The 12,154-nt window shown below is 49.5% G+C and overlaps 2 protein-coding genes across 2 annotated transcripts; one reads left to right on the plus strand and one right to left on the minus strand.

Annotated features, from left to right (window-relative positions):
- Window positions 1-1,356: 1,356 nt before the first annotated feature.
- Window positions 1,357-3,050, minus strand: LOC125506384 (luminal-binding protein-like). Its single transcript, XM_048671207.2, has 4 exons — window positions 2,885-3,050; window positions 2,488-2,795; window positions 1,931-2,384; window positions 1,357-1,845 (listed from the first exon to the last, which is right to left on the minus strand). Exons 1-4 carry the CDS (start codon window positions 2,940-2,942, stop codon window positions 1,454-1,456), a joined length of 1,212 nt encoding a protein of 403 aa, XP_048527164.2. The 5' UTR covers window positions 2,943-3,050; the 3' UTR covers window positions 1,357-1,453.
- A 354-nt stretch (window positions 3,051-3,404) lies between these two features.
- LOC125506385 (aspartyl protease family protein At5g10770-like) lies at window positions 3,405-5,150 on the plus strand. Its single transcript, XM_048671208.2, has 2 exons — window positions 3,405-3,489; window positions 3,919-5,150. Exons 1-2 carry the CDS (start codon window positions 3,405-3,407, stop codon window positions 5,148-5,150), a joined length of 1,317 nt encoding a protein of 438 aa, XP_048527165.1.
- The last annotated feature ends 7,004 nt before the right edge of the window (window positions 5,151-12,154 follow it).

Raw genomic sequence — 12,154 nt, forward strand, 5'->3', positions numbered from 1 at the left:
CTCAAGATGCTACCTAAACTTAAGAACCATTCTTTCTACCGCATCACTCAAGGGAACATCTCCATTTGGAGCACTCCTTGGTGCTCAGCTTGGACTGATATTCACAATCATCTCATTATCCAACCTACTGGCTACATCTATCGTGCACAAGTGAGAGATCTTTGGCTCCCAGGGCATAAAACTTGGAACATCAGCTTAATTCATTCTCTTTTTCAGGAGCCGACGGCATCTATTATTACTCAGACTACCATCATTCCGGATGACTGTCCAGACATTCTTTGCTGGGATATTACTCCTAATGGTAAATGTAACTCTAAATCCACTTACAAGTTGTGTTTGCAGGATATTCAAAGGCAGCCAAGAAACCAACCTTCGCAGGTCTCCCTACAGGTTAAACAGCTTCTTAAGCAGGTTTGGAAGCAAAAATTGATGGCACCCAGAGTTCAAACTTTTGCCTGGAGGTTACTTCGGAAAGCTCTTCCAACAGGTTTGAGAGCTAGTCGATTTTCATCTCATATTTCTAAACAGTGTTGTCGTTGTGATCTTGAAGAGGATGACATGCATCTCTTTTTTCGTTGCACTTTTGCGAGAGCATCTTGGTTTGCTCATCCTTGGTACATCAGAAGTGATCTTCTAACTGAGAATCATCTTTCTATGCAAAGTGTTATTCATGCTCTGCTCAATATGAATCACCCCTAGGCATCTATATCTAACATTTTCAATTTCCTTTGGTGCATATGGAAATCTAGAAATGATTGCTTATTTGCTAGAAAAATGCCTCTTCCTCATCAGGTACACATTGCTGCTTCAGCTTTGGCTGAACACAATAATTACTTACAGAATTCAGTCCATGATGGTAAGCAAACTGATCAGCTTCTTACCTCTCATAATATAAGTACCTTACCTCAACAAGGCTGCACTGTTAGGACGGATCTTCTCATTTCAGGAGCTAAAATTTATTCTGATGCCGCTTTCAACTGTTCGAAGATTTCAGGACTTGTACATGGAACAACAGCTACTGGAGTTGGAGTGTTTCTCTGTTTTTTGCAGGATCAAGCTGAGGTCAATGTGCAAATTCAAGCTTCCACCCAAAACACAAGCACGCCTCTTCAAGCTGAAGCCCTTGCTTTTCTTCTTGCAGCTCAAATTGCTCACAGGCTTCACATTAATAGGCCTACTTTCCTCACTGATTGTCTCTCCTTGGCAAAAGCGGCAGCGAAAAGAAGTGTTTTGGCTGATTCTACCCCTTGGTCCATCAGGAAATATCTTGCTGAATTTTTCTCTCTTACTAAAGATCTCCAAGCGCATGTGTTTCATATATCAAGAGAGATTAATGGCATAGCTCACAATGTGGCTCATCAGGTTCTTAGATGTTCTATAGAACCTGACATTAGTTGTTTTGCTTCAGCTCATTCACATAGGACATGCCCTGTAGTTTACCTCCTTTCCAATATCAATTTTCAGGGCTATGTACTTCACGCTGTAAGATGTTACTGAGCTGAATAAAAGTGTTGGCGCTTGTGCGCCTTTCTCTGTTAAAAAAAAAAGAAGTGGGAGCACCTCCCATCACTACCGTGTCCACTATTTCCAGTGCTTTCTCGATGAGGTCACGGTTCAGCTCCTCGAACTTGGCCCGCGTGAGCTCCTCGTAGATATCTGCGCCTTCGCCGAGAACCGGTCCGATGTTCATCAGAACGCCATCTCGGTCGCTCAGTAACTTCTTGACCCTCTCGCGGGTTGCTCTCAGCTTCTTGAGAGCGCCCTCGTCCCCACGGATATCACGGTGATGCCTCTCCCTGATCAACTCCACGAAATGGTCCACAATCCTGTCAGTGAAGTCGTCGCCTGCATGGAAGAAGTGAACCAGATCGAGTTTAGCCTCCTGCCTTAGCAAAATCTGGAGCTGTGTATGCTCAGCTCACGTACGTACCGCCGAGGTAGGCATCATGGCGTTCCTCGAGGAGATGACCCGTGCCATCCTTGAATCTGAACTTTGTAGCGTGGCTCGTGCGGCCGCCGAGATGGAAGACGAGGACGACCTTGCCGTCGCCCCTCTTCTCGTGAAGGCGATATGCCGCGGCTGCCGCGACCTGCTCGTCGACGACCTTGGCGACACCGAAGCCACCGTGCAAGCGCGCAGCTTCTCTCCTGACCGAACTCCGTTGGGCACCATTGAAGTGCCCGGGGACGGTGACAAGGGCGCTCTCGATCTCGCGGCCCAGGCGCGCCTCCGCCATCTTCTTAAGCTCGGCCATGAGGATGCCGGCCACACGCTCGGGAAGGAAATTCATCACGTGGCCATCCTCGGTCTCCATCTGGATGCCGCATCTTCCCAGCTGTTCGGTGAATTGGTACGGCACTAACTCTGCTTCTCTCTTCACCATCTCGTTGTACATCCTATGTGAACAATTGAATTTGCGGAATCAAATAATCCATCCACTCGATCAGTTGTGCAAACTAGAAGAGAGTTAGTACTAAGCAAGTTACTTGCCTGATGCCGAGGAGTCGCTTGAAGCCGGAAACGGCCGTCCCGGGGCTGACGGCGGCGTGGTTCATGGCGGCCTCTCCGACAAGGGTACCGTTGTCTGTGAAGGCAACCCAGGAGGGGATGCAGAGCTGGTACGCGGTGTAGGGATCCAGTCGGCCTCCGTAGCCGGCGATGCAGGACTTGGTGTTGCCGAGGTGGATGGCCGCCTTTTCGTTCTGCGAGATCCCGTGGTACTGCAGGAACTCGTTGGCGCAGTACGCAGGCGACACGCCTCGCGGGAGGCCGAACGCCGCCGCTCCCGATGCCGCTGGATGTCATGCCGAGAAAATCAATCAAATTATCGAGAATTAGGCAACAGGAGATCGATCTATATCGGAGAGGGAGAAGAAAGCAGACCCATGGCCAGGAACAGGAGCAGAACGCCGAGGTAGAGGAGCGGACGAGTCGCCGCCATTGGAGCTTCTGTTTCTCGATCGGCGTGTTTTGGCGATCCGAGTTATCCGAGTGCTGGCTTTCTGCTAGCCGACGGTTGTACATCAGTATCGATCAGGCCGCGCCCGACTCCAACATATTATCCGAGTAATATTGACCAATCTGTATACGTCTCGTCCATGAAGTCATGTTTTTTTTTTCTTTTCTTTTGCAGGAGGCGAAAAAGTCATGTTGAAGTCATGCTCAAACTTCAAAGTCACAGTTGACACATGCATGCAGCTTGTTTAAAAAAAAAACGGTTGACACATGCATGCTTCACCTGCCAGCATCGATCGGTCACTAACTTCATTTCCACCTACTCATGTCCAGCTGAATCACGGAACAAGGCCGGCCACTGGATTCTACGACTGTTTGAACACCGGCCGGCCGGCTGCGCTCCAGTTCTTAATCCTCAGTCAGAAATCACAATCCCATTCCAGGTGCAATGGATTTTGCCATACTGTTGCTTCTCTTGATCTTTGCACCAGCAGGGATGCCATCATTTACCAGCTGCCCCTCATCCACCTTCGGTAAGTGATTTGCCTCTTTATCTTCTTCTTTACTTGCGGCTGCCTCTTTATCTTTTTGGTGCACATTATTAAACTAGGCTTGAATTTATTCTGATTTTTCCATTAAAAAACATCAATTTCCCATAGACGTCTGCAAGTGCAACTAATGGAGCCGTCTGACTTAATTTGGGATGGACTATTGTGTACAAATCGATGCTATATATCATCACTTTTCTTGGTAGCTCACCATATGTAGCTCAGTCAGTGTCGCTCATCTTCAACCTCGCTAGCCAATATCGTATGTCGTATCTCCCAATGTTAGGCTTACATTTTTCTTATGCCTGCAGTCTGCAGAGCACAAGTTACTTGCTTTTCTCAAAACTATTTTTACATTTTTGCAAAACTGAAATTCGCAAACAGGCACTTACATTGTTCTTACAATGACTGTAGATCATGTTGTCAACTCAGAAGGTGCACTTGAGTTCCCCTTGTTTCACACCGACCACCCGTGCGTCCAACAACATCGTGGTCGTCCGATGTCAACTGAAAGCATCAGTGAAACTGATGATACAGACCTACCCATTGACTTGATACGGAATGACAGCATAAACAACTTTGCCTTTCTAATGCCCGTCCAGCTGGGCACGCCACCGGTCTGGAACCTCGTGGCAGTTGACACTGGATCTCCATTCTGCTTTGTTCAGTGTAGACCTTGCACCCTCTGGTGCAACGATCAAGAGGGTGCTGGCCAGATATTCGATCCCAAGAAGTCCAAGAGTTTCAGGCGTATTGGGTGCTCGGCGAAAGCCTGCCGAGCACTTCAGTCGCGGCTGCGTCTGCCGTTCAAAGCATGCATGGAGAAAGAGGATAGCTGCCTTTACAGTGCCTCATACGGGAAAGGATCCTATTATTCAGTCGGCAAGCTGGTGGCAGACACAATCTCCATTGGGCGTGATGGCAAGGGATACAGTATTCCCAGCTTCATCTTCGGCTGCAGCTTGGACATCGAGTATGATCAGGGCGAGGCCGGCATATTCGGGTTCGGTGCCGCGCCGTCTTCTTTCTTCTCACAGGTAGTACGGGTGGTTAACTATCGGGCATTCAGCTACTGTTTTCCGAGTGACAGAAAGAAGACTGGATATTTGTCCATCGGGGATTACAACCGTGACAATTCTACTTCTTACACCCCCTTGTTCGTGGCTCATCAACGGCCAGTGTTTGCACTGACGCTGGATAAGGTGGTGGTCAATGGGATCACGCTGATCACAGACCCCTCAGAAATGATGGTTGACACTGGGGCAAAATGGACGGTGCTGCGGTCTGATACCTTCAGCCAACTTGAGACGGTAATCTCCAAGGCTTTGGGAACTTTGGGATATAAGCGCACCCTTGTTCTGGGACCAAATCATATGTGCTATGAGGAGGACTTATTCACAGTGTTCCGCAATTGGTCCGCTTTGCCTGTGGTACAACTTTCGTTCGACATGGGTGCTACACTTACATTGGCACCCGAGAGCTCATTTCATTTTAGAAGCAGTCATGGACTATGCACGTATTTCATGAGAGATGCTGGCATGGGGAAAGCAGGTTTGCAGCTGATGGGGAACTCGGTCACACGATCGATCGGCGTCACCTTTGATTTTCAAGGGGGGCGGTTTGCTTTTCGGGATGGAGACTGCTGATCAGTCAGTGTAATGCGAGTGTGACCGGTCAGTTGTTCTTATTAAATGCTCAATTAAAATGTTAATATTGTGTATTGGCAGGCAAAGGATTGGCACATCCTCAACGGCGCAGGACATGTCCTCTAGGACACCAATGACTGGCGCCGGGCATGAAGAGTTTGCGGCTGCTCCTGCGGTTCTGCTCGCTCGTTCAGGAGCTTCGTGTGTTCTTGTTTCAGTACTAGATTCCCAATAATTGTAACAATGCATGTCCAGCTTGTGCACTACTTGGCTATTAAAGAATAGAAAGATTATAAACCCTTTCGGTGTTGATTTTCTTTAGAGTCTCATACTATTGTTCTACGCTAGAGGATCTAGAGACGGAACCCTCGTATCCGTCTTGTTAGATGGGAAGCGTTCCTACTCTTCTATGGGGATCCGCGTTGGTTTATATTGATATGAGGCAGAAACAACCTCTGCCGTGGCGTACAAGCTTGGACCGATCGCTAGGATTCAGTCGTTACATGAGATCGCTAGAAAAGGGGATAGCTACGAGAGAGATAGAGAATAAGGAGTTTGTTGAGATTACAATTGATATTTATCTCTAATTCTAACACCCTCTGTCGATGTCAAACCAGCGGATCTCGGGTAGGGGGTCCCGAAATGTGCATCTAAGGCGGATGGTAATAGGAGGGAAGGGACACGATGTTTACCCAGGTTCGGGCCTTCTTGATGGAGGTAAAACCCTACGTCCTGCTTGATTATTCTTGATAATATGAGTAGTACAAGAGTTGATCTACCACGAGATCGGAGAGGCTAAACCCTAGAAGCTAGCCTATGGTATGATTGTATGTTGTCCTACGGATTAAAATCCTCCGATTTATATAGACACCGGAGGGGGCTAGGGTTACACAAAGTCGGTTACAAGGAAGGAGATCTACATATCCGTATTGCCAAGCTTGCCTTCCACGCCAAGGAGAGTCCCATCCGGACACGGGACGAAGTCTTCAATCCTGTATCTTCATAGTCCAACAGTCCGGCCAAAGGATATAGTCCGGCTGTTCGGATACCCCCTAATCCAGGACTCCCTCAGTAGCCCCTAAACCAGACTTCAATGACGATGAGTCCGGCGTGTAGATTGTCTTCGGCATTGCAAGGCGGTTCCTCCTCCGAATACTTTATAGAAGATTTTGAACACGAGGATCGTGTCTGGCTTTGCAAAATAAGTTCCACATACCACCGTAGAGGGAATAATATTTACACAAATCTAATCTGCTGACGTACCCCGTAGTGTGACATCACACCACAACCAGGTCTTGATTCGAATCGTTTTTTCTAACCTATATCAGCGTGTTTCGCGAGGCAGTTTCTTTGGCACATCTTGTCGAAGCAGAGATCGTGTCCCCTTATTACGGTATTCCCATTAATACGGACGCGGGTAACCCAACCGTGCCTATTAGTAGAAGTCCTAAATCTTAGGCAAGTCCCAAACGGCCACGAGGAGGATGCTTGATATTTACCCTCTTTATAAAGGGGACAAGGCCTTTTCCTTTCGATCTTAATCGAATCCGCCTCTCGCATCGAGTTCCAACACCCAAAGCTCAGGTTTAGGCACTTCTGACCTTCAACTATGTCCGGATCCAACCTTCAAGGTCGGTGGATGGCTTCCTCCGTCACAGAGGAGGACATCAAGAAGTTGAGAGGGGCCAGATATCTGACCGCCGAAATTTCGCATCGGCTGCCTGCCCGAGGGCAGGTCGTCCCTACTCCCGAACCCAACAAGAGCGTCGTGTTCATCTTCCACTTCCTCCGAGGACTAGGCCTCGGTCTGGATCCCTTTGTTCGGGGTCTTATGTTCTATTACGGGCTAGATTTTCAATATCTGGCCCCGGATTCCCTTCTTCACATCTTGACATTTATTGTCGTATGTGAGGCCTCCCTCCGCATTACCCCTCACTTCGGCCTGTGGCTCAAGACCTTCGATGTGAAGCCGAAGATGATCGAGGGGCAGCACGCAGCGTGCGGAGGCGCTTCAATAAGCAAAATTGCCGACGCTCCATGGCCTGAGGGTTACTTCCCAGAGGTGTACGGATTATGGCAGCGGGAGTGGTTTTACATCACAGCTCCCCGAAGTGCCAAGTGGGTAGCTGCCCCCGCCTTCCGCTCAAGCCCCCACCACAACTGATGTCATGGATCAGCAGGGGGCTGAGCTGGGGTCCGGCCAAGGACGTGCCAATACTGCAAAGGCGTATCCGAGATCTCCTCGAGAGAGATATCAGTCTGGTTATGGTAGTGCAAGTTATGCTAGTCCGTCAAGTCTAGCCTTGCAAACGCCGGCCCCTTCGCATGTGGGAATTCAACCTGGAGGGACCGCGAGCCATCCAACATTTCCTCGGCATGACGCACGAAGAGATGTACAAATTGTTCTTCGGACCACAAATAATGTGTCCGAACATCACCGAGGATGCAGGTATGAGCTGCAATCGCCCGGATACCCAAGTAAGTAGCCCCGCATCCGAACACACTGTCCGTCTTATTTATAGCAATGTTGCCCTAAAAAAGAAACCCGCTCTTGGTCCAGGATTGGATAGCGAAGGCAAAGTTGATCAGGTGTCCGGCCCCCCTCCCTGAGACCTCACCAAATCCCGTGCTAACCAGGATGCTGGAGATCGCGCCTTATCAAGCGCCCTTGGGAGAAGATAAAGGGGGGGAACAAGGAGGTTAGCGCCTCCGCGAAGGAGGTTAGCCGGGGAGGAGGGACTGAAACTTCCTCTCCCCAGGGAAGGAAGAGGACCGCCTCCGAGGACCCGGAGACAATGGTCTCCAAACGGGGGAAGAATTCTTCACCGGAGGGTCCCACCTCGGGGGCTACCCTGGCCGCACTATGCCCTCAAGATGATCATCTCTCCACCGAGCTGTAAGTAAAAGGGTACTTAATAATGAAAATATCTCGCCTTACTTCTGAGGAAAATAACCGAAGCATTTATCTTGCAGTTCGGATCTTAGCCCTTCTCAGCAGAGCTCGTCTTTAGGGGATCTTCTTCCAGAGATGATGGAGAGCGAAATGCCTCCCCCTGCCACACCCCCTCACGAGGCGGGCGACCTCGAGGTGTCGTCGCGGAGGGTTTCTCCTGATCCGGCAAGGCCAGAAGGTAATCCTATGGCCACCCGAAGTCCTCAGTATCCGGCTCTTGAAGAGAGCAATCAAAAGAGTCCGGCACCGTCTGGTATGCGGTCGGACGTCCTGAGGGATCTGCTAAAGCGAGCGACTATCTCAGAAGAGCACCGTACGTTGATGGGTACGGTGATTGAAAGGATTTCGTCCGCCGAAAGTGGGTTGCATGAAGCCTTTATGAGTCTACTGACGGGTTTTGAGGTACGTGAAATGATGTATATTTTTGACAGTACCGCACATTTTTAGATGTGCCATGTGTAGATAGTAGCCCCTAAGACTCTGGTTGTCGTCGAAAACGGCGGCAAACAGAGGATCATAGTCCCAGGTAATAACCAGACCGCCTGTATGCGCAGGTGGTTGAAGCTCCGGTGGCTAGCCGGACTGATGGGTTTGCCGAACTAAAGCGGCAGCTAGATGCGGCAGATGCCGACATCGTGCTGGTCAACAAGCGGCTTGACGAGGCACAGGGTAGGTGATTTTTTTGGTGATTGTCACGTAATAAGAGCAGCATGATGCCAGTACCTTTAATATGTTGTGACTGCAGATGGAGCTGCCACCGTGGAGACCCTTCGGGCGGAGCTTGCCCGAGCCAAGGAGCAAGCAAGGAATAGCAATGCGGCCGCTTTAAAGGCGGCCGTAGAGTTAAGGGCCGAACAGGCCGCGCATTGCGAGAGCAAGGAAAAAATAGCCAAGATGGCTGTAGAGTTAAAAGCTGCTGCTGACCGTTACCAGCTTCTTGAAGAAGAAAACCGGGCGAAGGCGACGGACCTGGAAAAGGCCTGGGTGGCTGCCAAGGAAGCCCGCTCCCAAATTAGAGCGACGAAGGAGGAGTTGCATCAAGCTGCGGATATTGTATCCGAGAAGCCCTTCTTGTTGCGGACGAAGTTCGGGGATCCGAAGTATGCACCTCTGGACCGGCTATGGAGTTCTGCGGACGCCTATGTGGATTTGGCTGCAAGTGCTGCTGATGCGGTCGAGTATTTCAAGGATCGGAAAGATCACGAAGTGGAAAAACTGTTTTGGTCACAGTTTCATGCTCCAGCCCATCCGCTGCTGTTGAATGAGCAAATGGTCGAGTGGGCCGAGCTCCATAGATTATCCGGACTTGCCATGAGGTCCGTTGTGGATCATCTGTGGCCGAGAGGGCCAAGGCCGAATAACTACTTTAGTTTAGTGCAACAATTCCTTGGTGCTGTGCCACACATCGATGCTGTAAAGAGGTCGGCATGCATAGAAGGCTCGCGGATGGCCCTTGCCCGTGTCAAAACATACTGGGCAGAGATGGATGCCACTAATGTTACGACACAGGGTTCGGCCATAGGCCGAGTGGCTGCCGAGCACTACTTTGAAGAAGTTCTTGAAGGCGCTCGTTCGATAGAGGCTCAGTGCTCGAAGAATATTATGTTTGAGTGACATGTATTCCCATTGTAAAAACAATGTTTTATTGAGTTTATCAAGGCTGTATTTATACTTTTGGCCGAAAGTACTATGATGCCTCATGTGCGGCCGTTTATGTATATATGTATATAACCTGAAAGATGGCAGACGTCAGCTTCAGCCCCCACGCATATAATGCGGGGGTGTTCGCAGAAGACGCATGTTCACACTTGATCCAACGTCTTGGTCCATTAAGGAGGTGATAGCGCAACGAACTAGGCAACCGGACTATAATGGTTTAACACTTTCACTTAGCCAGAGGAGTTTGACAGTGAGGCTACTATATAGCCCCTAGTGGCTCCGCGCTCATCCGGATTCGGGGCGCGTACATGCCTGGCCGGGAAACGGCCCTTCGTTAAGGCGGAGGAATCCCGAAGATTCCGCTAGGTCATCGAGTGGTTGACCAGTCTCACGGTATATCATGACAGTTTTCAGCTTTCTCTACTGAGGTGCTCGTCCGGATGAACCAGGGCACAATCGCAGTAGTTCTGCTGGTGCCGCCTTAGCCAATAGAGCGGAACGTAAGGCAGCAAAACACAGGAGCCGGGTGAACCCAACATTTGACCAAAGACATGATTCGGAGCTGATGCATATAAGGCCAAACTCGCGACGCTGAACACTCCCTAAGGTATTCGGTCTTTATGATGTAAACCGGGCCTAAACAGTGCCCTTTGTAATAAGCCCCTGGTGTCCAGGTACGTGCAATATTCTGATGTGGCCACATGCCAATACATCAGCATCCTTCTCAATTGTATTGAGAATCCGAGGGATGTGTATCAACAAGAGACAGTAAAAAAGGTTTACGCAGGGTCTTAATCTAAAAAGAATCCTTGGAATGGGTCCCTGCTGCACGTCTGCGCCAGTGTTTCCGTTGTGCCGTATTCTGGACGGGTGTAGCATGATGGTCATCTAAAAAAGAAAGGAACTTAATTAAAAAGTTGTCGTGCAAAAGGTAGGTTATACTAAATAAACCATGTACAGTTCAAAATGAGTAAAGTTGAGCCTAATTTACACTTGTTTGCGCGTGTTGAGCCCCTTGTATTGTAATAGGGGTATAGCCATCAAACCTGTATCAATTACATATAGCTGCGTTGGACTCGTCCAACCGCATACGTGGTCTTAACGACCTGTCAGATGCTTTAGTTGGTGAGGCCGTTTAGTGTGCGACTACCAAGGCAGCCGCACGGTCTTCCGCGTACAAGGAGTGCTCAATACTTCCATTTACTGTAATGATGCCACGTGGACCGGGCATCTTAAGTATGAGAGAAGCGTACTGCAGTATTGCGTTAAAGCGAGCGAAAGCTTCGCGTTCGAGTAGTGCTTGATAACCACTTTGGAACGGAGCGATGCGGAACGTTAAATTTTCGCTGCGGAAGTTATCGGGAAAGCCAAATATAACCTCTAGTAGCAGGGAGCCCGTGCAATGGGCCTCTGGGCCTGGCGTTACTCCTTTAAAGGTAGTATTGCTACGACTAATTTTTGTTGGGTCTATCCCCATTTTGCGGACCGTGTCCTGATATATCAGGTTTAAACTGCTGCCGCCGTCCATCAGGACTCGTGTGAAGTGGTATCTGTCAATTATTGGGTCTAATACCAAGGCAGCCCATCCTGCACGCCGGATACTTGCCGAGTAATCCCGATGGTCAAAGGTGATCGGTTGGGACGACCAGTGGCAGAACGCCGCGGTGATAGGCCTTGGGCATGTGTTACTAGGAGTGCCGCTTTGTTTCTCCCCTTTGTTACGTGTAACACGTTTACTATTTTGACTTCTGGTGGGAATTTCTTCTATTCCCCAGTGCTTTGCTTGCGCGGCTCGTCCTCGTCTTCGCTTGGTGTATCCCAACCCTTATGTTCGGCGTTGAGCTTGCCGGACTGCTTGAAAACCCAACATTCTCTATGGGTATGATTTGCAGGCTTATCGGGGGTGCTATGGATCTGACATATTTTATCCAGAATCTTGTTTAGGCTGGACAGTTCGTCTCTGTTGCCTTTGGAGGGCAGCTTTTGTTGACCTGGCCGAGAGCTTCTAAATCCGGCGTTTAACGCCGTGCTCTTTGGGCTATCTTCTTTATTCCAGCGCTTGTTTTTGCTGCGTCGTGGCTTCCCGTTTCCGTCCCTGACTTCGGATGTACTTGGGTCGCTAGTACTACATCGGGCTAACCAGCTGTCCTCGCCCGTGCAAAAGCGGGTCATGAGGCTTGTTAATGCTGCCATTGTTCTCGGCTTTTCTTGGCCGAGGTGTCTGGCAAGCCATTCGTCTCGAACGCTGTGCTTAAAAGCTGCTAAGGCTTCGGCGTCCGGGCAGTCGACTATTTGGTTCTTTTTAGTGAGAAACATGTTCCAAAGCTTTTGGGCCGACTCTCCGGGCTGCTGAGTTATATGACTCAAATCGTCTGCATCCGGTGGTCGGACG

This window comes from Triticum urartu, chromosome 5A (assembly GCF_056163025.1).
Source record: "Triticum urartu cultivar PI428250 chromosome 5A, HENAU_Tu73, whole genome shotgun sequence".
NCBI classification, from domain to species: Eukaryota; Viridiplantae; Streptophyta; class Magnoliopsida; order Poales; family Poaceae; genus Triticum; species Triticum urartu.